This window comes from Ursus americanus, chromosome 16 (genome assembly GCF_024610735.1).
Source record: "Ursus americanus isolate L20-20 chromosome 16, mUrsAme1.1.p, whole genome shotgun sequence".
In the NCBI taxonomy this organism is placed as follows: Eukaryota; Metazoa; Chordata; class Mammalia; order Carnivora; family Ursidae; genus Ursus; species Ursus americanus.
The window spans coordinates 8,881,879-8,907,917 of NC_142142.1; the positions used below are offsets into that span (position 1 = coordinate 8,881,879).

At 40.4% G+C, this 26,039-nt stretch overlaps 2 protein-coding genes across 3 annotated transcripts in view; one reads left to right on the forward strand and one right to left on the reverse strand.

The window, feature by feature from the left end:
- Positions 1–10,555, reverse strand: part of LOC148108753 (uncharacterized) — a 34,167-nt gene extending 23,612 nt beyond the window's left edge. Inside the window, exons 1-4 of one of the 2 annotated variants that reach the window (XM_087868158.1) lie at positions 10,299–10,555; positions 8,423–8,529; positions 3,240–3,440; positions 264–337 (exon numbers count right to left, since the gene is read on the reverse strand). In XM_087868158.1, the coding sequence (XP_087724284.1) occupies positions 264–337; positions 3,240–3,354 (189 nt within the window). In that variant the 5' untranslated portion in view covers positions 3,355–3,440; positions 8,423–8,529; positions 10,299–10,555. The remainder of the gene's footprint in view (positions 1–263; positions 338–3,239; positions 3,441–8,422; positions 8,530–10,298) is intronic. The other variant, XM_087868157.1, reaches the window with a different exon arrangement.
- The window catches only part of MRPL48 (mitochondrial ribosomal protein L48), a 53,349-nt gene continuing 37,508 nt past the window's right edge, over positions 10,199–26,039 (forward strand). Inside the window, exons 1-4 of the mRNA XM_087868526.1 lie at positions 10,199–10,363; positions 10,537–10,626; positions 20,258–20,310; positions 23,960–23,997. Of these exons, the coding sequence (XP_087724652.1) occupies positions 10,199–10,363; positions 10,537–10,626; positions 20,258–20,310; positions 23,960–23,997 (346 nt within the window). The remainder of the gene's footprint in view (positions 10,364–10,536; positions 10,627–20,257; positions 20,311–23,959; positions 23,998–26,039) is intronic.

Genomic DNA, 26,039 nt, shown 5'->3' on the forward strand with positions numbered 1-26,039 from the left:
AATCTGTTCTCCGTATTTACGAGCTTATTTTTTAGGTTTTTTGTGTTTTTTTTTTTAAGATTCTCTGTATAAGTGAGATCATACAGTATTTGTCTTTCTCTGTCTGACTTATTTCACTGAGCAGTTAATCTGTTACCACAAATGGCAGGATTTCCTTCTTTTTTTTATGGCTGAATATTATATTTATATAATATAATTATATATCTCTCTCACATTTTCTTTATCCATTCACAAAGATTTTTTATATACAATTTTTTACTTACCAAATCTGGAAATTCTTCAAATATATCAATATTCAATGCTTGTGAAGAGGTGACAAAAACAGGATTTGGTGCCTCTGAAATAAAGAATGAATTTTGCTTTTCATGATAGCTACCATAGGAAAGTAATCCTAAATATGAACATTTAGTATAATCTGCAGTATAGGAAAATATGTTGAACAGAGTTATCAGTGTAGTAGGAGCAATGGGTATGTGATAAAAGTGGTTAGAATGGTAAATTGGAGATGGATCATGAGAGCAATGAATGCCAAGGTAAGGAATGTGTTGTTAAATTAGAGGGCTGTAAGTAGTTATGGAAGGTGTTGTTTGATTTGATTTATTTTGTTTGTTAAATCATAATCCTTATGTGCTTTTGGAAATGAACTGGAATGGGGATGAGACTGAAAGTTTGTAGATTAGAAAGCCAGCACAGTAGTTCAGGTAGAAGACTGTGAAAGTAGAGGTAAAAAGGATAAGGCATTCAAATAAAGACATAGAGGAGAGGGGCGCCTGGGTGGCTCAGTCTGTTAAGTGTCAGGTCATGATCCCTGTATCCTGGGATGGAACCCCCCTGCTCAGCAGGGAGTTTGCTTGTCCCTCTGCCTGCCCACCTGCCCCCCACTCATGTGCACGAGCTTGCTCTCGTGCTCTCAAATAAATAAAGTCTTAAAAAGAAAAAAAGACATAGAGAAGATAGTTGGAGAAGATGAAAGTTAGAAATTCCTATCCCAGTAGGTCAAGGAGGTAGTACTCTCTTCTGAAGAATTTATTTCAAAATTTGCCTCCACATCACGATCCCCCCCCAACATCATGATCTTGTAAAATCTGCACCTGTGTCTCCTAATCCCAAGATGTCAAGCAGGAGAATTACACTAGAGGCTCTGAGTAGTTTACTAGAGTGAAATAATGTTTTTTCTGTTGTGGTTTTTTTTTTTCCCAGTATACATTCGGTATCTGGGGCTCAGATAGCAGCAACACAAAAGATTCTTCCTACACCCTAAGAAAAGTTTTTCTAATGGCAAGTAATAGTGCCAGCTATAGAAGGAAGGGGAGGAGGATAGCCTCCCAGTGTCCAAGTATCCTCCCTGTGCTGGAGGAGCTTTGTGCGGCAGGTGCTTTCCCAGTATCCCTGTGCTAGAGGCTGGGTTGAACCAACCTGAACACAGGTTCTGGGCTTCTGGAAAGACTGACTGAGTTGCATACCTAGCTGCCTGGTAGGTGGTTCTTTGTAACCTCCCTTCTTACAGCTTCTGTGATCTCACTAACCACTTGAGCTTCCCTCTTGCAGCCTCTTTCATCATCCATTCGCCCTTTCTCCAGGGTTAGGCAATCCCTGCTCTCTGGGCCCAACCCTGCACAAGCAGAGAACTCCTTGTAAAGTATAGGCTGGGGCGTCAGCATCATTCCTTTCTGGCTTTTCTTTGGTAGCCTGCTCTTTCACCTTTGGCCCTTTATCTTTTTTTTTTTCCTTGTAAGTATGATTTTCTTTGTACCAAAACCATACCAAAAAATAGAAGCAGAAAAGTTCTACTGAAGCTAAAATAGTTCTCAATTGAAGGCAGCTTACTGCGTATATTTTTACTTTAGTCATAAACTAGAACTATTTGGCACCTTTGGGAAACTTTTTATGACAGGGGACCATAGAATTATTACTTTAAAGGAAGTTTAATCTGAGATCAAACATGTTCTTCAAAAGGGCCTCCCTTTATTCTCTCTTCTTCCCTAAGGCTTTCTCTGATGTGGTTGTGCTGTGGACTGGATCAGGTTTTTTTTTTTTTTTAAAGCTTTTATAGAAGGTTGACTTGTAAAAATAAAGCCAGAAAGGCAAAGTTCCTCCAGGCTTTTTTGATGGTGCAAGATCTTGGAGAAATCTAAACTCCATAATTACCTCTAAGAACGTTTAAATATTCTTTCATTCATTACTTCATCCAATATTTATTGTAGCCTCATTATGTTCTATGACCTGTGCCAAATTATTGGGATACAAAGAAAAATGAAGAATACTCCTTCAAGAATACGTCGCTCAGGACTAAGTATAAGATGAAGTTGGGGCACCTGGCTGGCTCAGTTGGTAGAACATTGTGACTCTTGATCTCAGGGTTGTGAGTTCCAGCCCCACATTGGGTGTAGAAACTACTTAAAAATAAAAAAAAATCTTGGGGTGCCTGGGTAGCTCAGTCGGTTAAGTGTCTGCCTTCGGCTCAGGTCATGATGGGATGAGTCCCACATTAGACTCTCTGCTCCGTGGGAAGCCTGCTTCTCCCTCTCCCTCTGCCCGCTGCTCTGCCTGCTTGTGCTCTCTCTCTGTCAAATAAATAAGTCTTTAAAAAAATAAAAAAAATTTTAAACCTTAAAAAAAAAAGATGAATAATATTGAGAAACATCTGTCTGGAGGGGGAGGGGAAATTTACAAGGTGAAAGACGTTGGTGTTTCATTGTATTTAGCTTCCATTCTTATCTGGGAAAAGACTGACTTCATTGTTAGTTCCTCAGGAAAGTTGCTTATGGCCCAAATTCATGTGTACTGTGTAAATGCCAGTTCACCGACTGTTGGTTTGAGATTTAGGGTTGGCAGTAGGAGGATCTCAGAACTTCTAATTTGCATTTGGTGTTGTTGACCATCAGAAGGAACGTTCAGGGGGCGCCTGGGTGGCTCAGTCGTTAAGGGTCTGCCTTCAGCTCAGGGCGTGATTCCAGATCCCTGGGATCGAGCCCCACATCAGACTCCTCCACTGGGAGCCTGCTTCTTCCTCTCCCACTCCCCCTGCCTGTGTTCCCTCTCTCGCTGGCTCTCTCTCTCTCTGTCAAATAAATAAATAAAATCCTAAAAAAAAAAAAAAAAAAAAAAAAAAAGAAGGAACATCCAGAGCTAGAAAGATACATTACTCTGTTTTTTGCCATGTACAAATTGTTTAAGCTTAGGCAAGCCACCTATCTTCTTCCCTTTGGTTTTTTTATCTACAAAGTGAGAAAACTTACCTATGGTAACTTTGCTAAAATTGCGTAATGTTCGGGACGCCTGGGTGGCTCCGTCATTAAGCGTCTGCCTTCGGCTCAGGGTGTGATCCCAGAGTCCTGGGATGGAGCCCCGCATTGGGCTCCCTGCTCCACTGGGAAGCCTGCTTCTTCCTCTCCCACTCCCCCTGCTTGTGTTTCCTCTCTTGCTGGCTGTCTCTCTCTCTGTCAAATAAATAAATAAAATCTTTAAAAAAAAATTACGTAATGTTCATGTAAGTTGTTTGAAAGGTACAAAACAACAAAACACAATAGTATCTGTGGTCAATCTTTGAAGTGAAAAAAAATCACTCCTTTAAAAATGCTCACAATCTAGTGGGCAAGATACACAAGTGAGCAAATAGTTATAACACACTGTGTTGAGGGCATGGGAAGGGGGCTGTGTAAGCACAGTGGAGGGACCACAGGGACCACACCATTTCTGTGAAGTGGATGCAAGAGGCTAAATAAAAAAGGTAACATTTGACTTGTATCTTGAAAGAAGAGCTGGGATTTGCCAGGCGAGTAAGGAAAGAAAGGTCATTTCAGCAGAAAGAATTGAGGTACAAAGGCAGGGAGATATGAAGATATGATAGAGTATGTCAGGATTAAAGAATTATAGAAATTTGTTTTGACTGGGACTAATATTTCTGTTGAAAAGAGTGGGAAATGAAGCTGGATAGGTAGGTAGCAGTAGGGAGTAAAGATCCTAGTATGGGTTTGTTTTTGTTTTTGTTTTTGTTTTTTTAAGATTTTTCTCATTGTTAGTCTTTTTTTTTTTAATCTTATTTATTTATTTTAAGTAATCTCAGCACCCAACGTGGGGCTCAAGCCCACGACCCTGAGATCAAGAGTTGCATGCTCCTTTGACTGAGCCAGCCAGGCGCCCCTCAGTAGGTCTTATTCAAGAGTTTGGACTTGATCCTGTAGGGAGCCACTTATCCATGAATGGCTATTTAAGATAAAATTTAAATAAAAATTAAATTAAAATCCAGTTCGTACGTTACGCTAGTCACATTTCAAGTTCAAGTGCTCAAACGCCACATGTGGTTAGTAGCTACCGTATTGCACAGAGCAGATATCGAACATTTACATATTTGTAGAAAGTTTTGTTGGACACCACTGCAATAGTCAGGGTGCGGGGAGCATTAAATGTTCTTGGGCAGGGAAGTGACATGGTTATATGTGTATTTAGAAATATTACTCTCATGGCAACATTAAGAATGTTTTGGAGGAGAGGGAGAGAGGGATTTGTCAACCATTGTCAAAGTGAAGTGATCACAATTTACTATTGAGTTCTCTCTTCCTTAGCCCTACTATCTTAGCTGCCTCTCTTCTAATATCCACTCATCATCACGGCAAAACTGAAGAACGTAAATACAAAGGATTTGCTTCAGGCACCGTTTACAGATGGCATTCAAATGTTCTACCCCTTTTCTTCTATTTCTTCCACTGGGGAGGTCAGGAGGGTTGGTGAGCCTCAATCTATTTCCCACTCTAGGATGATGGCCCAAGGGGCTTCCAGGAAGATAAAGAGAGGGGCAGCAGCAGGTCACATGCCTGGGGGAATGGGAAACTGGCCTATGTACCTATTTATAGGACCTGTCTCAGATTATAACTCAAAATGTTCTTTACTATACATGTCTAATCAATCCTAACCATTTAACCAAATCCTGCCCGTTCTACCTCCTTAACATTGATTCTTCGGCTCTGGTAGGCCCTTAACTTGGGCCCTCCTCTTTCTCACTTAAATGGCTCCCCTGGTCTTCTGGCAGACTCCCTGGCTCCATTCTCTCCTCCACTATTCTACTCCTTACTGATTGACTGGCCAAAGCCTCCCTAGCCCTATGGCCTGGAATTTAACACTTTGACTCTATTCTGCCTCTCTAGTCTCTTTTCTCACCACTTTTTTTCCCTCTATATATACATTTCAGTCAAACTTGAAGTTCCTCAAACATTCAAAATCACACAGCGAGTAAATGGTGGAAGCAGGGCTGGATCCGAGCCCATATTCTATACGCATTCTCCCATCCTTATGTGTCTACTATGCCACTAGTGGATGTGCAGACAAGAATGCCATCACAGAGGTAGGAGACAAAAGGGAAAGAAGAATAGGAAGTTTTCAGTTCAGTTCACCAGATGCGTATTACCACGGGCCAGGCTCTGGAGTAGATGTTGGAGATACAAAGATGAATAAGGTACATCCTTTCTCTTGGGCAGCTCATATAGAAAGATAAAGCAAGAAAGCAGGAGCCTTGGTACCTGGAAAGTGCCCTGTATTGAGCTGTCTTGATTTCTCCATGGGAGGCTTAATTTTTAAAGGCTGGAGACAAAATAAGCCAGAGAAAGTATAGAATAATGGATATGCAAGGATTGCTGGCCACATCTGTAAGAAAGTGTCTTTCTGGGAAGCTCAGTAAGCTCATATTCCCTTGTAACACATGACATCATCAGCAGAGCTTGGCAACAATAATATCCATTCTGAAACATTAAAGGATATTGCTATGGTGTCTTTACATCCATGTATGCTGATTTCACCTCTCTTCTGGGTCCTAGATTCCTGACCTTTGAAAGTATTCTGGTTGTCTTGAGAATCCCTGTGCTTTGTAACAGAATTAATTGTCCTTTTCTTCCTTCTTATTCCTCTTCCCCTCAGCTTTCTCCATCTTCAGAGTATATGAACAACACAAAGATGGGTTTGTATCAGGTTGCATTTACCCGGACTAGACAAGGAAAGAAACTCTCTGGCCTAGCCAGTCTGCCCTTTGGGAAACCTACAGTTGCAGTCCCGTGTAACAGAAGGAACACAGGCACTGAAATCAGACAGGTCATCACTTGCAGGGTTACTTATGTTAACTAGGTAACTTCTTCGTGCCTCTGTTCCTCACCTATGAAATGAATGAGTGATTCTCAGCTTCACACAGTTATTGGGAGGGTTGAATGAACCTATATACCTGAAAAGACCTGACCTGACACAAACTAGGAACTCGACAGATTTTTTTTTTCTATTTAAAAATTCACTTCTAAAATCTCAACAGCTCTTAGATACCCACGCAGGCAAAAACAAGTCACTGCGGTGGAGGAGGTACGACTTGTCTGCTATTTGTCCAGGCAGAAGTAATTGCCATCTCTTTGTTGTCCCAATACTTTGCACACAATTCTCCTATTTCATTTACTATACTATGTATTAATTATTTATTAGTATCTCTTTCACGTATTTTATTGTGAGTTCCTCAAGGACTGAGATCCTATCTGATTAATTTATTTCAGTGGCTAGCACAGGACATGGAGATCTGTCTTCTAACCTTGATATAAAAGCTGATTGAGGGGCACCCGGCTGGCTCAATCGATAGAGCATGCGACTCTTGATCTTGGGGTTGTGAGTTTGAGCCCCACGTTGGGTGTAGACGTTACTAAAAGAAATAAGTAAACTTAAAAAAAAAAAAGCTGATTGACTCTAAGTGAGCCTTTCTGACATTCAACTGCCTCATAATAATTAATAATAACTACTTTCTATTGACCCACCAGTATGTGCAATGCATTATGCTCAGAGCATCACTTAAATGTGAATTTGTCTGTTTAGATGATCTCTTAACGACTCTGCCCCAAAAGGGTTAAGGGCTACGTTTGGGGGACATAGATTTACCTACATAGTCCTTTGTAGCTCCTTGGAATTTCGTCATGGGAAAAATTGATAAAACAATAGGATAAGGGATTTTTTAAAAAAATGATTGATTGATTGATTGATTGATTGATTGATTTATGGGAGAGTGAGAGCATGGGGAGGGGAAGGGAGAGAGAGAGAGGGACAGAAGGGGAGGGAGGGGGAGAATCTCCAGCAGACCCCTCACTGAGCAAGGAGCCTGATGTGTGCTGATCCTACAACCCCAAGATCATGACCTGAGCTGAAATCAAGAGTCAGACGCTCAACTTACTGAGCCACCCAGGTGCCCCAATAGGATGAGGGATCTTGACAGCGTTTCTGACAACAAAGCAAACTCCCTATCACTGAAGCCCCATTTATATTTACCAGGTTTTACATCTTTCCCTTGCTAAGAACAACAATAACATCAAAACAGTAGCAGCAATAATAATAACAGCAACAATAACAATAACTGCATATTGGTTATTTCATTTGATGTTGACTTTATGTGACCAGGTACTCCCTTCATACACAGAGTTTATGTGTATATCTCTGTAATTATAATTCATTATTGCTTTATAAGTGTTTATGACTTGGCTTCCCTACTGATCTCTATCAGCCATTTAAAAATTCTATATATTTAAGGTGTACAATATGATGATTTGATATACATATACATAGTGAAATGATTAATTATGGTTAAGCTAGTTAACATATCATGTCCTCATACAGTTATCTTTTGTGATGAGAGCACCTAAATTTACTCTCTTAGCATATTTCCAATATTCAATACAGTATTATTAGCTGTAGTCATCATGCTGTACAATAGATCTCTAAGCTTAATTTATCCTGCATAACTGGAACTTTTTACCCTTTGACCAACACTTCCCCATTCTGCTCCCAACTCCCACTCAAATGCCTGGTAACCACCAATCTATACGCTGCTTCTATGAGTCCAACTATTTTATTTTATTTAAAAAATTAAAAAATTTTTTAAAGATTTTATTTATTTATTTGACAGAAAGAGAGAGCGCAAGCAGGGGGAGCAGCAGGCAGAGGGAGAAGCAGCCTCCTTGCTGAGCAAGGAGCCCGATGCAGAACTTGATCCCAGAACCCTGAGACCATGACCTGAACTGAAGGTAGATACTTAACGGACTGAGCCACCCAGGCACTCCTAAGTCCAGCTACTTTAAATTTCATGTATAAGTGAGGTGTCTGGGCGGCTCAGTTGGTTAAGCGTCTGATTTTGGCTTAGGTCACGATCTCAGGGTTGTGAGATGGAGCCCCTCATGGAGCCTGCTTAAAATTATCTCTCTCCCTCTCCCTCTGCCCTTCCCCCCCAACTCATGCCCTCATTCTTTCTCTTTCTCTCTCTCTCTATATAATATCTATTTCTCTGTGCTGTCTTATTTCATTTCGCATAATGTCCTCCAATTTCATCTATGGTGTCACAAATGACAGGATTTCCTTGTTTTTAAAGGCTGGTATAGGGGCACCTGGGTGGCTCAGTTGGTTAAGCGTCTACCTTCGGCTCTGGTCGTGATCTTTCTGGGATCGAGCACCGAGATGGGCTCCCTGCTCAGCGGGAAGCCTGCTTCTCCCTCTCCCTCTGCCTGCTGCGCTCCTCCAACCCTATCAAATAAATAAAAAAAAAAAACTTAAAAAAAAAAGGCTGGTATAATATTCTATTATACATTTACTATTTATGCTGTTTTCCATTGCAGTGATACCAATTTATATTCCCACCAACAGTGTTCAAGGGTTTCCTTTTCTCCGCATCCTTGCCAAAACTTAGCTTTTGTCTTTTTGATAATAGCCATTCTAACAGGTGTGAGGTGATATCTCACTGTGGTTTTGTTTTCCATTTCCCTGATGACTAGTAATATTGAGCATCTTTTTATACATTGCTGGCCATTTGTGTGTCTTCTTTTGAGATATGACTGTTCAGCTCCTTTGCCCATTTTAAAAAGTTACTGACTTATAATTGACATACCATGATATATTAGTTTCAGGTGTACAACATATTGATGTGGCACTTCTATACATTACTCAGTGCTCATTATGGTAAGTGTAATCACCATCGGTCACCACACAAGGTTATAACAATATTACTATGTTCCCTATGCTGTACATTTCATCTCTGATACTTATTTTATTTATTTTTTAAAGAATTTATTCTTCAGAGGGAAAGAGAGAGGTGGCAGGCAGAGGGAGAAGCAGGCTCCCTGCTGAGCAAGGAACCAGATGCAGGACTCGGTCCCAGGACCCTGGGATCATGACCTGAGTGGAAGGCAGACACCTAACCGACTGAGCCACCCAGGTATCCTTCTGTGACTTATTTTATAACTTAAATTTTTACCTCTTAATTCCCTTCACCTATTTTGCCCATCCCCACCCACCTCCCCTCCGGACCACCAATTTGTTCTCCATATTTAAGAGTCTGTTTTGTTTTTTAGATTCCACATATAAGTGAAATCATATGGTATTTGTGTTTCTCTTTCTGACTAATTTCACTTAGCATAATATCCTCTAGGTCCATCCACATCGTGGCAAATGCCTTTGCCCATTTTAAAATCGAGTTACTTGTTTTCTTGCTACCGAGTTGAATTCCTTATATACTTTGGATATTAACCCCTTAACAGATGTATGGTTTGCAACTGTTTTCTCCCTTTCTGTAGGTTGTCTCTTCTGTGGATTGTTTCCTTTTCTGCACAAAACCTTTTTAGTTTGATGAAATTCTCTATGAGTTGCTTAAGGGCAGGGACATGTATTATTCATCTCTGTATTCCCAAGATTCAATCAAAGGACTGGTACAAAGTCATGCTAAGTAAATGGTTAATGTGTGTAAAGTAAGTAAATGAATGTGCAGTGACATTATTATCTCATGTGAGAAGGGGTGTGTCAGAGGGAAAACACTTTGCATAAACTAGACTGAGTTTGAAACTCAGCTCTGCTTCAGTTGGTTGGCCCCAGACCAGTCTCTTAACCTCTCGGAATATCTTTATATGTAAAATCAAGTGATCATATTTCACTAACAGACTTGTGAGGAAGAAATTAAGTGATGCTCTGAGCATAATGCATTGCCCATAATGGTCAGTCAATAGAAAGTAGTTATTATCAATTATCATGAGGCAATTGAATGTCAGAAAAGCTCACTTAGGGCCAATCCGCTTTTAAATCAAGGTTAGAAGTCAGATCTCCATGTCCTGTGTTAGCCACTGGAATGAATTAATCAGGATCTCAGTCTTTAAGCAACTCACAATCAAATATGTGAAAGAGACAGTAGCAAATAATACACAGTATGGTGGATGACAAAGCAGAATCGTGTGCAAAGCACTGGGACAACACAGAGGTGGCAATTAATTCTGCCTGGAAGAATTGCAGTGAAGGTGACACTCAACCTGTAGCGAGGGCGGAGTCTGGAGAGTTTTCGAGCTACTGGGTCTCAGATGCTACCGGAACCAAGGTGCTGCGGGGACTGAGTGAGTCTCGGTCGCATATTGTTACTGGACACGTCGAGGCGTTCCGTCAGTGTTTTCAGACGCCCGGGGATCGCTGCAGCTTGGGCGGGTCTTCAGCTTACGCAGTTACCGGCCACAGCCGCAAAGGATGAACGGAGCTCTGGGAAAGGTAACGTAGGTTTCACGCACGCTGGGCGCGGCGGAGGTGGTGGGGAGAGTAGAGCTGGGAGGTGGCGGCCGGGCCATCACCGCCTCTGCAGACATCCGGGTATGAGACACCGGCGAGAACAAGGTTCTCCCGGCAGCACACGCGGCGCCTTGTAGTCAAAGGGTTGTGTTCCCTCCACTCCTTTCCCGGCGCGCTCGGAGGCGCTTACCCGTGGGCCACGCCCCCTCTACCGGCCAGCCACCCTTGCCGCCCATTGGCCCGGAAAGAGAGGAGCCCCACAGTGGGAATTTCGGAACCAGGATCAGTTCCGATAATCTGTGTGACCTTGAGCAGGTCATTTTATTTTTGCACTTCCATAGTGTTTCTAAGTATGCCGTTTGACTTGGTGACCTGACTGCGATGTGAGGCTACGTAGCGATAGGAAAAGGGTAATAAACTAAATTTTTACTTATAAAACCTTATTTGAATGACTACAGTAAAACCGTCTGAATCACGATAAATGCATTCCTTAGTCTTCCCTTGCCCTCTTAACAGGTTTCAATTGTGTTCTTTTAGTTGTATAATGCTGCTTAGAATGATGACTCTTAGCAATTTACGTTAAAATTTTATTTTAGACATTATTTGGAGAAATTTTATGTCCATTTTATGAGCATGATCTTTGCTGCTCATGGATCCACTAGTAGTTATCTTGGGGTGGTCCTTGAATGTCTTTAGGCTTGTTTCCTTAATGGCTTAAGCCTTACTTCTTTATGAAATAACTCACTGATATTCACCTTAGGCTAATTGTGAGAATTTGGCCAGATCTGGTGAAAGGATAATAGAAAAAAATCAGAAAGTTTCAAAATTCCACTGTTAAAGATGGTCAGACTGGTGACTCCATGCTCCTGCTCTATTTGCTTTGATTCTGAGGACTGCTGAAAGGGAGGCATAAGTTTTCAAGGAATACTGTTTCCTACCATTCTGTACTACAGGAGAGTAAACCTGTCATTAGGGCATCACCTAAATATAAAAGGGCAGATAGGGCATCTCCAAGTCTGATGCCCCTGCTACCTTCCAGATGCCTTTGTTACAGATTTTATTCTTCCACTTTGCCCTACTGCTTTGGCCAGAGCCTCACTTGGAGTGCCCTCACCCTCCTCACCACCTATCCAAAGGCTCCATCCTTTAACACCCCGCTCGGTTCTCATCTTTTCCGTAAAAGACTACTCTGGCTAAAATGACTGTTTATTTTCTGACCTAGCTGGTATTATCTCTTGGCATCTAATCATATGTAGTCTTGTGACCCTCTTTGTCTCGGCCTGTCTGGAAGTGTTAATACTTAACATTTATAAGAAAAACCCAGGAGATTTGCATCAGGTCTGGGTTCTATATCTTGCTATGTATATGACTTTATGTGGGTTATTTGACCTCTCTGTGCTTCAATTTCTTACCTGTAAGATGCAGATAATAATGCCCACCATACAGAATCGTTGTAAAGATTATAGAAGATGATGTAAATCAGAGTACTTGTAAGGTGTGAAGGACTATATATGCAGGGATATTGGTAGTATTCTACAGTTTATATACTGCTTTCATTTTCAGAATTTATTTGATTTTCACAGTCACAACAAATGAGGAAATGGAAGCCACTGGCACAGTGCCTGGTACATAATAGGTTCTCAGATGTCCTACTGAATGCCTGGATTAATGAACGCTTTTTTTAATAGGTCAACAGCCATTTAAATGAGCCATAGAGCTGAGACTGGAGCCCATTGTTTCTACCTCTCCCAAGACCCCACTGCCTTTCCTTTTTTGAGTATTTCACATCTCCCTAATTTGGTAATCTTGGTTTTCCTCATCTGTGAAATGAAGAATGAAAACCTTCCTTGTTGACCTTCCAAGTTGCCAATCCTTCCTTTCCCTATACAGCCCATTACACTGATCTCACATTGCAGTGTAATAAATAATTTCCACATGGACTGTCTTCTCTGTAAAGATTTGAGGGTAGGCAACTATATTTTCTTTATGTGCATATGTACCCAGCCTGCAATGTACTTGGCCTAAAGTAGGTACCTGATAAATATTGAGTGAATAAGTGACTGAACAAAAGTTGACATTACATGTAAGTACATACTGGAGCTGGGACTAGAACTTCAAACTCTTAGCTCAGTACTCTTTCCTTGGGAGCCCAAGAAGTTTTTACTTACAGTCCTCTCACATTTCAGATGAGTGAAAAGCCCAGCTTTACTGGAATAAAACTGGGTGGAATCACATACTTCTTTGGCTCAGTGGAAGTAGTAAGTAGAAGCAGTGTTAAGACCATAACGCTGATATTCATCACACGCCAGAAAACATACCGATCAATCACGATGGCAGGATGATGTCTATGGAAGTCAGAATGCACCAGGGAATGAGTAATGACTCACCTGCTGAGTTACTTTACGCAGAAAATAGATGGTCCTGGAGTATCCAGCTTAGGTCTGGATGTCACTCACCCTGAGATTACTGTTCTTCCCTCGGGGATTACCATACCTCTGAACCACAGGATATAGTTAAGGGGAGGGGAGCTCAACTGTGGTTTAGAAATACAATTTAATCTGCAATAAAATCAGATACGAAAAGACTTTGTAATTGTGTGTGCAATATACTTAACCTAATATTGGCCAGCATAAAAGGCAGGGAAGGCAACAAGGAGCCCCAGGAGATAGGCGCTCCAGCCACTAGCCTTCATACCTTGGCCAGTACTTCCCCTCTCTGGAGTTAGAGCAGATCACAAAAGGTATGCCAGAAGGAGCAACCTTGGACACTGATCTCAGAAAGATGTTTTCAAGTGAAAACATTGAAAGCTAACACAGAGCAGAGTTCATATGAACAAATAGCGGTGAGGACTGAAGCAAATGACAGACCAACAGACATGGATTAGGAAGATGTAAGATGCGAAATAGGACACAAATTTGAGGGTGCCTAAAAGGGCAGAGAGTCCAAAAGCCTAGGAAAATGTCCAAGAACTTGGCTAGTTCCTGGATACTGTTAGATGTAGGTTCTGCAGGACAGGGATAGTTTACTATTTTGCTCATGGTTTTATCTTCGCCTGTCACACAAGGATATATATTGTGTAATAAATGTGGAGCTGAATGATCACCACCATTATCATCACTGCCACCAATTTGATCATTAATGATGTGCCTTGCACTTGCTAAGTCCTTTTCATATATTAACTAATATAATTGTATCAACAACTCTATGAGGTAAATATTTTTATAACCTCTTTAAAGATAAGGGGGGGCACCTGGCTGGCTCAGTTGGTTGAGTGTCCGACTCTTGGTTTTGGCTCTGGTCATGATCTCGGGGTTGTGGGATCGAGCCCCACGTCAGGCTCTACACTCGGCATGGGAGTCAGCTTGGGATTCTCTCCCTCTCTCTCTGCCCCCACCCAGAGTAAATGAATAAATCTTAAAAAAAAAAAAAAAGAGAGATAAGGAAGTGAGGTTTGGTGGGATAATTCAATCAGCAGATACTTACTGACTACCCACAGTGTGCCAGAGAGTATGGTAGATGTTGGGATGTAGCAGTTTCCTGTCTTTATGGAGCTTGTATTTTTAGCCAAAGAGACAGGCTAATTAAATATATAACTACTTAACTGATTGCGATGAATGCTACAAAAGAAATATTCTGAGTGCTTTGTGAGTGTATAACAGCAGGATCCAAGTAAGTCTGAGCAGTAAGGAAAGTTTTCTTTCTTTCTTTTCTTTTTTTTTTTTTAAAGGTTTTATTTATTTATTTGACAGAGAGACAGCTAGCGAGAGAGGGAACACGAGCAGGGGGAATGGGAGAGGAAGAAGCAGGCTCCCAGCAGAAGAGCCCCAAGTGGGGCTCGATCCCAGAACCCTGGGATCACGCCCTGAGCTGAAGGCAGACCCTTAATGACTGAGCCACCCAGGTGCCCCAGTAAGGAAAGTTTTCTTGAGGATGTTACACAAATGACTAAGACTTAAAGAATGATAGAATTTAAACAGAGAAAGTATGTGCAAAGGCCCTGAAATGAGAACATATTTGAAGTTCCAGAGGTTCCAGAAGAAATTGGGAGGGAGACGAAGTCGTGGGGCTTGGATCAAGGGAGAGTGTGCAGAGAAATACGGGGATGAGACTTGGGGAGATGGTAGGTTACTGGACTTAACATTTTAGGTAACCACAGATATTTTGAAACAATTTAGCCCTGGAGGAAGGTAGGATATAGGGCTTAACAAAGCTCAGCTGTTGTCCAGAAATGTAATCCAGGAGTTATGCTAGAAGGCCAGATATTTCTTTCTTTTCTTTCTTTTTTAAAAAATTGAGATATAATTTGCATACCATATTTACCCTTTGAAGATGGACAGTTTGGTGGGTTTTGGTATATTCACAAAGTTGTGCAGCTATCCTCACTATCTAATTCCAGAACATTTTCTTTACTCCAAAAAGAAACCCTGTACCCATAAGCAGTCATTCCTCATTCACCCCTCTGCCCATCCCCACGTAACCATTAATCTGCTTTTTGTCTGTATGGATCTGTTTGTTCTGCATTTCATGTATGTAAATTAAATGATACGTTTGTGAGGGCAGGTATTTCTTAAGTGACTTGCCAAAGATCATACAACTATTAAAATGGAAGTTTTGACATCCAAACCCAGGTTTGTATGAGTCTGTAACCTGTGCTCCTAAGTGCCATAAAGACTCAGTCCCAAGACACACTTTGACAGTCAACATATTAGACATATTGAGAAGAGATTTGGCCAAAGGGAAAACTATTAACAAAAGCAGTTTTGAAAGAACTTAGGAAAAGGTCAGCTAGAACACCACTGGCCAACTGTGTGCTTAGGCATATTAATTCACCTTTCCGAGCTTTGGTTTCCTCACAGTAAAATGGGGGTAGAAAAACCTACCTCAGGATGGTTGTGAGGATTAAAGGAAATGATGTTTGGCAGATAGCGGGTACTCAACAAATGATAGGATTATTGATGCTATTATTATTAGCATATGAATTTCACTAATTGGTATTACTCTTTTGAGAGGTAGTGTGCTAGAATGGAAGACATGGGCTTTGGGTTCAGTCAGCCTTGGGTTTGAATTTTTGACACCTCTTATCAAACCTATAACTTTGGGCAGTTTTCCTAAGCCTCTGTTTTTTCCTCTATAAAATAGAGGCAATTATCTCAATTTTGCCTCTATCAGAGGATTGGTGTAAAGATGAACTGAAATAGTATGTGTAAAGTGATTAGCACAAAGGATGCCCTCAATCAGTGATAGTAACTGCTATTTTAAATATTTGTTAACACACAAATGTACTCAATACTTACAAAACAGCTTTCAGTTGCCTGCCTCATGGGCCCCTGACTCACTACTGTCTCCACTCACCTGGGGCTCAGGTGTGTGAAGCTAGTCATACAGTAGAGATTTGGCCCCATGACTTCAGTCTTTGGTAGCTGTGCAGTCCCCCTGTTCTTGACTCCCGAGCTCATGGCACAAGTATTTTTGTAACCCACTGCAGCAGCTGTGTCCCCATTCATCCATTCATTCATTCACTAGCATCCCCGCCCTCCTCTTCTATTTGCTGCAGAGCTGTAGCTGCTCTTCATTTGCTGACTGGGAGGAGCGGGTATTTGTGGATATAGTCCTGAAATAGATTACTTTTGTTCTGATAAATAATGCCAAGCATTGCAGGGGAGAGGAAGCACATTTCCCAGAGCTGAAAGGGAGAGTTCGCACCACAATTTGAATGTCTTCCAGAAAGTTGTCAACCATTAAGCATGCTTTTAGATAATTAAATCCTTTGCTTTTGTAGAGACTCAGAAATCTGAGTGATTAAAGTGAGGGAAAAAATTAGTGTCATCTAGATCTTTCTTCCTATTCAGTTTTTCTTTATGAAGTGACCCACTTAAGAATATATTCTGGGGGTGCCCGGATGGCAGAGTTGGTTTTGGCTCAGACCCTCTCCCTCTGCCCTGCCCCCCACTCACATGCACACTCTATCTCAGATAAATAAATAAATCTTTTTTAAAAAATCGGGGCAAGGGAAGGTAACAGTTTGAGCAAATTTAGGAAAAGTCTCCCAGAGAATGTGAGGTCATGAAGATTGGAAAGGATATGAATAGATGGAAGGAAGGGCAACCTGCATAGACGATCCTAAAAACTGCAATTAAATCAAATACTAAAAGACATTATAATTATGTATGCGATATGCTTAACCTATGCCAGCATAAAAGGCAGTGAAGGCAACAAGGAGCCCCGGGAGACGGGATTCTAGCCACTGGCTATCATACCTTGGCCAGTACTTCTCTTCTCTGGAGTTAGAGGGATGAGTCTAAGGTTCTTCCAGGATCAAGATCTATCAAACATGACAAAGAGAATAGAGATGAGTGAAAGGAGTATATATATTTTTTTAAAGATTTATTTATTTATTTTAGAGAGCTTAAGCAAGTGTGTGGTGGGGGGAGGGGCAGAGGGAGAGGGAAAGAAAGAATCTTAAGCAGATTCTGTGCTGAGTGCGGAGCCAGATGAAGCGCTTGATCTCACGACACTGAGATTGTGACCTGAGCCAAAACCAAGCATTGGTTGCTTAACTGACTTGAGCCACACAGGTGCCTCCTGCCCAGGTTTCTTAAGCACTAATACATTTGAGAAAGGGTGTAGAATAGTAGGAAAATTATGGAGTCTGGAGTCAGAGAATCCTAAGATCCTATGCTAGTTTTGATAGTGGCTGTTTGACTTTGGGTAAATTTTTAATCTCCATTTCTTCAACTGTAAAATGGGATAATAATACTTATTCTGTAAGGGAATTATGATTTAGATACATGGTATGTACTCAACAAAAGAGGTGTGGGTGCTTAATAAATGGTAGCCATGGTTAACATTCATTCACTTTCTAATCATTTATTTATTTACAAAAACAAACGTTAGTTGAATGTCTACAATGTGCCTGAGAGGAATACAACACGACCCTTGCCCCTGAGGAGTTTAGCATAGTGGTGTATGGGAGATGTGAAGAGTTTCAGTGAATCTCCCTAAGTGCAAACTTTTGTGTATTTGTGCTTATATGTTTTTGTCTGGGGAGAATGTTCATGCTTTGAACAGATTCTCTGTAACACCCCAAAAGCTAAGAACTTGTGGCCATCTCCACCTGAATTTCCTGAGGTGCTTGTTACTCATGCCACCTATTTTGACTTAAATCATATAATGCTTGTGGTACTTGCTTAGCTGTTTAATACAGATGTGTGTCTGTTTCTCCAGCCGTTCAAACTCCTGCAGGACAGGGATTGTGCTTGTATTTTTTAACAGCTTTATTGAGATACAATTCATATACTGTACAATTCACCCATTTAAAGCATACAATTCAATGACTTTTAATATAGTCAGAGTATGGGGTGCCTGGCTGGCTCAGTCAATAAAGTATGGGAGAGCATGTGACTCTTGATCTCAGGGTCATGTGTTTGAGCCCCACGTTGGGCTTAGAGATTACTTAAAAAATATATAATATATATCTTATATATATTATATACATATAATATATGTATATATACGTATATACATATTATATATACACATATGTATATATACATATTATATATAATACATATAATATATACATATAATATATGTATATAATATATATATGTACACACACTCAGTGTACATCCATCACTACAGTCAATTTTAGAACATTTTCATCACCCCAAAAGAAACTCCATATCCCTTAGTTGTCATCCCCACCAGCTCACACCCTCCAGCTCTAGGCAACCACTAATCTACTTTCTCTATAGATTTGCCTGTTCTGGGTATTTCATATAAATGGAGTCATACAATATTTGGCTCTTTGTAACTGGCTTCTTTCACTTAGCATAATATTTTCAAAGTTTGTCTATGTTTTTACATTTTGGTTTTTTTTTGTTTTTTTTTTCTTCTTCTTATTTTTTTTTTAATGATTTTTTATTATATTATGTTAGTCACCATACAGTACATCCGCGGTTTCTGATGTAAGGCTCGATGATTCATTAGTTGCGTATAACACCCCGTGCACCATGCAATATGTGCCCTCCTTACTACCCATCACCGGCCTATCCCATTCCCCCACCCCCCTCCCCTCTGAGGCCCTCAGTTTGTTTCTCAGAGTCCATAGTCTCTCATGTTTCATTCCCCCTTCTGATTTCCCCCCTTTCTTTATCCCTTTCTTCTCCTACCGATCTTCCTAGTTCTTATGTTCCATAGATGAGAGAAATCATATGATAGTTGTCTTTCTCTGCTTGAACATTTTGTTTTTATACTCCCTTTAATATTCAGCACAGCGGTTGGCATATAATAGCCTTTTTAAAAATAAAATTTATTTTAGAATAGTTTTAGAATTACAGGTAAGTTGCAAAGATAGTACAGAGAATTCCCATATACCTCACATCTAGTTTTCCCTATTATTATCTTACATTAGTATGGTATACTTTTCATAATTAATGAACTGATATTGATATATTATTATTAATTAAAGCCCATACTTTATTCATATTTCTTTCATTTTCTTAAATCTAATGTCATTTTTCTGTTTCAGGATTCCATCCAGGATATTCTATTACATTTAGTCATCATGTCTCCTTAGGCTTCTGTTGTCTGTGACAGTTCCTCAGACTTTCTTTTGTTTTCGTGTAATAGGATTTTAACAGATACGTGTTGAGGGATTTAAATTGTTACCCTGAAAGGGATAAAGAAAGGGGGGGTAATCAGAAGGGGGAATGAAACATGAGAGACTATGGACTATGAGAAACAAACTGAGGGCTACAGAGGGGAGGGGGGTGGGGGAATGGGATAGACCGGTGATGGGTAGTAAGGAGGGCACATATTGCATGGTGCACGGGGTGTTATACACAACTAATGAATCATCGAGCCTTACATCGAAAACCGGGGATGTACTGTATGGTGACTAACATAATATAATAAAAAATCATTATTAATAAAAAAAAAATAAATTGTTACCCTGAGAGGACAGGATTTTCTCATCATGTTATGGGGCCTTAGGACATTTAGTATATATTATCTAGTTGCTTTATAAAAAGACCTCTATGTTGAACACTCCCTTAGTAAAGCTACACCACTGATGTTTCGAGTGGGTGCCAGAAAGGCAGAGTGAGTTTGAAAGAACGGGAGGGGGGAAACTTAGGAAGGGAAGGTGCCACTGCTACTGCCTCCTCTCATTATTGTTTTGTTGATATTGGTGTCATTATTATTATTGAGACACAGTGCTCTGTAACAGAGGGAGAGCCTTTGGAGTAAAACAGTCCTCTTAGCCTCTTATTCGCTATAATTTCTCAGAATATAAACTCTGTGGGCCTCAGTTGTCTCACCTGTAAAATTGTCTTGCAGTGTTTTGAGAATTAGGGAAGAGTTAAAGTCCCTTGCATGGTGCCTGTGCTTGGCAGATGCATAATTGTTGGTTGATATTAGGAAAAAAATAGATCACGTGCAAAAGGGAAGATAAGGTAAAAAAACAACAGAAAAAGCAGCATGGAAGAGGGACTTCTGTTTTTTAGCATTTTCTGTAGTGGTTGGAATAAGAACAAAGATGACCTTGGTTTGCCTGCATGTCCAGTATTAACTGAAGGACGGCTTCTTTGCTGGGCAAGAGGCTTTGGGTCTTTTTTGGTTTTTGTACTTTGGGTTTCTAGCCTCTTTTCGAAGAGGTGGTTGGAAGGCTATGAATAATTAAAATTGTCCTAACATGGCTATTTTGCTGTAGGTGCTGTGTCTGAGGAATGATATCATTTTTAAGCAAGCCTTTTCTCTCTTAAGGTAAGCATATTAATAACGATGGTTAAATATAGCTAATATTTGCATTCTGCTAGGTAGTTCACCCAGCATTTTTCTTTCATCATCTCCACTTGCATGTCTACTAAGCATCTCAAGCATTAACTCCCCGGCCATCTTGCTCTTTCTCCATTCTCAGTAAATGACAACTCCATTCATCTAGTTGCCCAGGCCAAAGTCCCTGGAGTCATCCTTAACACTATTATTTCTCTGTCTACATCCAATTCTTCAACAAATCCTCTCAGCTCTACTTTTGAAATATATACGGAATCAAACCATTTCTCAGCTCTAGTTTCAGCTCTCATGTTTTCTGTTTTGCTAAACTACTAGGGACTAGCTCCTTCTAATCATTCTGCCTCCTAACTGATGCCCCTGCTTTTACTTTTCTCTTCTGTCCTTCACACTAAAACCTTATTTAAAAAAAATTTTTTTAAAAAGATTTTACTTATTCATTTGAGACAGAGAGAGAAAGAGAGAGGGAGAGAGAGCAAGAGCACGAGCAGGGGAGGGGCAGAGGGAGAGGGAGAAGCAGACTCCTCGCTGAGCAGGGAGCCCAATGCAGGGCTCAATCCCAGGACCCTGGGTCACAACTTGAGCCAAAAGCAAGCACTTAACTGACTGAGCCACCCAAGCGCCCCTGGAATGTTTATTTTTAAAACCAAGTTAGTTTATGTCATTTCCCTCTCAGAACTCTCCAATGGTGTCCCATCTTACTCAGAATAAAATCTATAGGGCGCCTCTGTGGCTCAGTTGTTAAGCGTCTGCCTTCAGCTCAGGCCATGATCCCAGGATCCTGGAATCAAGTCCCATATTGTCAGGCTTCCTGCTGAGCGGGAAGCCTGCTTCTCCCTTTCCCAGTCCCCCTGCTTGTGTTCCCTCTCTCGCTGTCTCTCTCTCTGTCAAATAAATAAATAAAATCTTAAAAAAAATAAAATAAAATCTACAGAAAGAGAAATAAAGTAAGATGAAAATTGAGAGGGAGGCAAACCATAAGAGATGCTGAACTCTTGGAAACAAACTGAGGGTTACTGGAGGGGAGGTGGGGGGCGTGGGGAATTGGGTGATGGGCACTTGATGTAATGAGCACTGGGTGTTATATGCAACTGATGAATCGCTGAACTCTACCTGTGAAACTAATTAAAAAAAATAAATAAAATCTACACTCCTCACCATATCCTACAAGGCTTTACACAATCTGTTCCCTACTACTCAGCTTTAGCACACTGGCTCCCTTTCTAGTCCTTGAGGATCTAAGCACTCTCCTATCCCAGGATCTTTGCCCATTCGTCCCTCAGATACCCATATGGCTTGGGTTGCCTGGCTGGCTCAGTCAGTAGAGTGTGCAACTCTTAATTTCAGGGTCATGAGTTCAAGGCCCACACTGGGGGTGGAGCCTACTTAAAAAAAATTTAGGGGTGCCTGGGTGGCTTAGTCAGTTGAACATCAGAATCTTGATTTCGGCTCAGGTCATGATCTCAGGGTCATGATATTGAGCCCCAAATCTGGTTCCATGCTCAGGGTTCCATGCTTAGCAAGGAGTCTGCTTGTCCCTCTCCCTCTGCTCCTGCCCCCACATGCTTGTTTGTGCATGTGCACTGTCTCTCTCTAAAATAAATAAATAAATAAATAAATCTTTAAAAAAATTTTAAAAAGATATCCATATGGCTTGACCCCCCCTTACTTCATTTAAGTTTGTGCCCAGATGTCACCTCATTAAAAAGGTCTTCTCTGACTACTCTATGTAAAATAGTACCGCCTCCCCCCATCAGTCTTTATTACTTTACCTTGCTTTATTTTCTTTGCTGCAGGTATCACCACCTCACACATTTTATATAGACATACGTATATGTAAAGTTATTTAAATTGTCTTCCCTACCTGCCCCCTAGAATATAAGCGTCATGCAGCTAAGGATTTTAGTTAGTCAAGTTTATTGCTGTATCCGTAGAGCCTAGAATGGTGCCTGGCACAAAGTAGGCATTTAATAACTATTTGTTCAATGAGTGAATAGATCCTTAAAGTGACCTGGTGAAACAGAGCATATCATCTTAATTTTATACACAAATATACATATATATTGTATATGTATATATATATAAATATACATGTATAATTTTATACGTAAATAACTGAGGTCCAGAGAGGTAAATCAATTGCTCTAAGATGACATAACTAATATGAGTTGGAGTTAGAATTCAAACCCAAGTTTTTTTCCACTGCCTTGCATATACAGGTTGCTACTCCCCACTGTTTTTCTCTCAATGGTAATGAATGGCATTTGGTAGTTTATTTCTCGATTCAGCAGATAATCAGTGTCTTACATGTGGCAGCCATATGATATAAAACAGTGAATTGTATATCTCCCTGGACTGCATGGCACTCGTGAGTCTGCATTTCTTTAATCCTTTACATTTATTGAAGCCTCTCTCCTATTATTCCTTTCTGTCTTAATCTATTTTCCCATCATTGATCAGTCAGCTATTGAATAAGTACTTACTATAGCACCCTGCCTACTTACTATAGAACCATTTTACATGTCCTCTCTGATTTTTACAAAAATATTACAGGACAAATATAGATATCGTCATTTTACAAAAGAGGAAACTGGCTCAGAGAGTTCAAGATAGATTTTCGGTCCCATGAGATCGTACTATTATTATCTGCATTTTAAAGATGAGATAACTGAGTTACAGAGATATGAAAGAGCTTGCCGAAGGTCACAGTTTGGAAACGGTACAGTCAGCATTTAATCACAGATCTGCTTGTCTCCAACTTGTGCCACAGTTTAGTTTCAAAACTTCACAGGATGCTGAACTAAAATACTCCGATAACCTAGTGAGCCAAACAGAGCCATATTACTCTCCTCCATATTCTTCGACTTCTGTATTCAGTCTGGCTCTCATTGCTCTCATTGCTGTCATTGCCCTTCTTTCCTCTCTACCCTCCTGGCAAGATCCACCTCACTGGTTCTCTTGCCTCAGTCTCACCTCTTCCCATTCATTGCTCACCTGCTGCCAGGGTTAACTTTCTAAAACTTAAACTTGATCATCGCAGTCCTGTGCTTAAAATCTGCTAGGCGCTTCCCACTGCCTATACAGAGTAAACACCAAACTCCTTAGCACAGCGTATGAAGTTCTTCATAACCTGGCCCTTGATTACCTCTTTCACCAGCCTCCCGCTCACATCCAACTGGTTGCTGTTCCCCGACCGTACCACTTTCATACCTCTGCCTAGAATGCTCTTCCTTAAGGCTCAATAATCGAGAACAGTTCTGCATTTTTAAAAGTCAGGTCAAATGGTTCTACTCCCATAGTGGAAATAACCACACTTTACTTTGTGTTCCACCAAACTCGTACAAGTTTTTGTTCTGGATCAGCACTACATTGTGGATCACCTTTGTTTACATATCTCCCTCCCAACTAGACCATAGGTAGAGACATTTTACTTATTTTTGCATCCTCAGGATGTCTGGCACATAATAGGCACTGAATAATGTTTATGGAAAGAAGGGTAGGAAGAAATAAGGAAACATCTAGCATGGACTTATCCTTAATCAGAAGCATACAAGTTTTGGTAACTATGTAGATTAAATATGGGTTTCTAATTTTATTCAACATACTCTTTCCCTCTTTTTAGGGTCAGAACTTCAGGAGAAAATCCCATCTGTTCTGCAGGTATGTGGTTATTTCCTGATACGGTCTGCTTGCTTTAAGTGACCCTCTAATACTCTGTAATAATTTTGTCTAGAAAGATTCCTAACATATCTTTGAGAAGAGTGGCTGGGACCACATTCCACCCCTCACATGGAATAGGACAAGGGCAAAAGTAGAAAGTGGTGGTTAAGAGCAAGAGCTCTTTAGTAAGTTTGGTTCCCAGTTCTACCACATACTTAACTCTGTGACCTTTGGCTGCCTCTCCATACCTTCCTTTCCTCACTTAAAACAATGAGGATAATTATAGTACAAACTACAGTGAATTTAAAGATTCAGTGAGGTAAAACACATTAAGTCAGTTATTATAGTTATAATTGCTACTATTTCAGACCTCTCTTTTATGTCCATCATCTACCAGGCAAAGGCTTTTCATGTAGTATTTTGTCCAAAATGAATATCCATTCAATCTGATTAACTCCATGAATTTCAGTCTGTTTCAGCCCAGTTACTTGCCCTTTCTGCTTTGTCTATTATGTGAGAAATTTCAAAATAGTTGTTTGATTTTAATGACACCTGTCATTTGCCTAAAGAGTATCAGAGGAGGGGCGCCTGGATGGCTCAGTTGGTTAAGCATCTGCCTTCCGCTCAGGTCATGATTCTGGGGTCCTGGGATTGAGTCCCTCATCAGGCTTCTTGCTCTGCTTCTCCCTCTGCCTCTGCCCCTCCTCCCCATTCGTACTTTTGCTTTCTTTCTCTCTCTAAAATAAAAAATAAAATCTTAAAAAAAAAAAAGGTGTATCAGAGGAAAGGAATGGGAAACAAGAAGGGACTTAACATTTACTGAGTGCCTCGTATATGCCAGGCTGTATAGAAGGGGTTTCACATCTGTTAATTCTTTTAGAAGATGGCAGCAGTATGTCAAGCATCACCATTTCTACCAGCCCCAAAGCCCAGCATCTCAAAATATGAGCTTCTTTTTATTTATTCATTTTCCCAACAAACATTTATTATACCAGAATGTGTTTTAGGTGCTGGGGATACAAAATGGAGAGGATTCAGTCCATGCCTTTTGGAAGCTTAGAGTCTTAAAATAATTTTCTCCCCAAGAACACTACCGTGAACAGCCACCATTTAGATTCAGCTGTTGTTGACATTTGCTTTCTCTATTGGGTATCATGACACTCACCTTTAAATACGTCAACATGCATTTCTAGAAATAAGGACTTTCTCTATGTTCTGTTAAAGCACCACAATACCATTATGTCACTCAAGAAAATGAATAGTAATGCTCCCATATCATCTAATACTCTATCCATTTCTGTAATTTCCCCCAAAATGTCTTTTGTGGGTGTTGTTTATAACCCAAATGCAATGAAGTTTCACACTTTGTATTTCGCTATTATGTCGCCTTGAATCTAGAGCAGTTCCACTTGTTTTTTCCTGTAACAGTGACGTTTTGATTGGGTCAGACCATTTGTCTTATAGAATGTCCTTCCTTGTTGATTGTCTGATTATTTCCTAGTGGTGTTGTAGAACCTGAAAGTTAGAGCTAAAAGCTTGAGTAGACTTACGTTAAACCATTTAAGCAAGAAAGTTTTGTAACTGGTGGCCTGAACTTCATATGGCATCCTATCAGGAGATTAAAAAAAATAACTATGAATATCTGATTATAAAAGTGAAAAACATTCATTTTTAAGAATATGGGAAATACACACGCAGAAGAAGAAGCTGAAGAAGACAGAAAATAAAAATCACCTGTAATCATAACATCCAGAGATTATTGTTTAACATTTTGTTGTGTGGGGCGTCTGGGTGGCACAGCGGTTAGGCGTCTGCCTTCAGCTCAGGGTGTGATCTCGGCATTTCGGGATTGAGCCCCACATCAGGCTCCTCCGCTGTGAGCCTGCTTCTTCCTCTCCCACTCCCCCTGCTTGTGTTCCCTCTCTCGCTGGCTGTCTCTATCTCTGTCAAATAAATAAATAAAATCTTTAAAAAAAACAAAACAAAACCAAAAACAAACCATTTTGTTGTGTATCCTAACAGGTCTTTTTTTAGGCATTTAT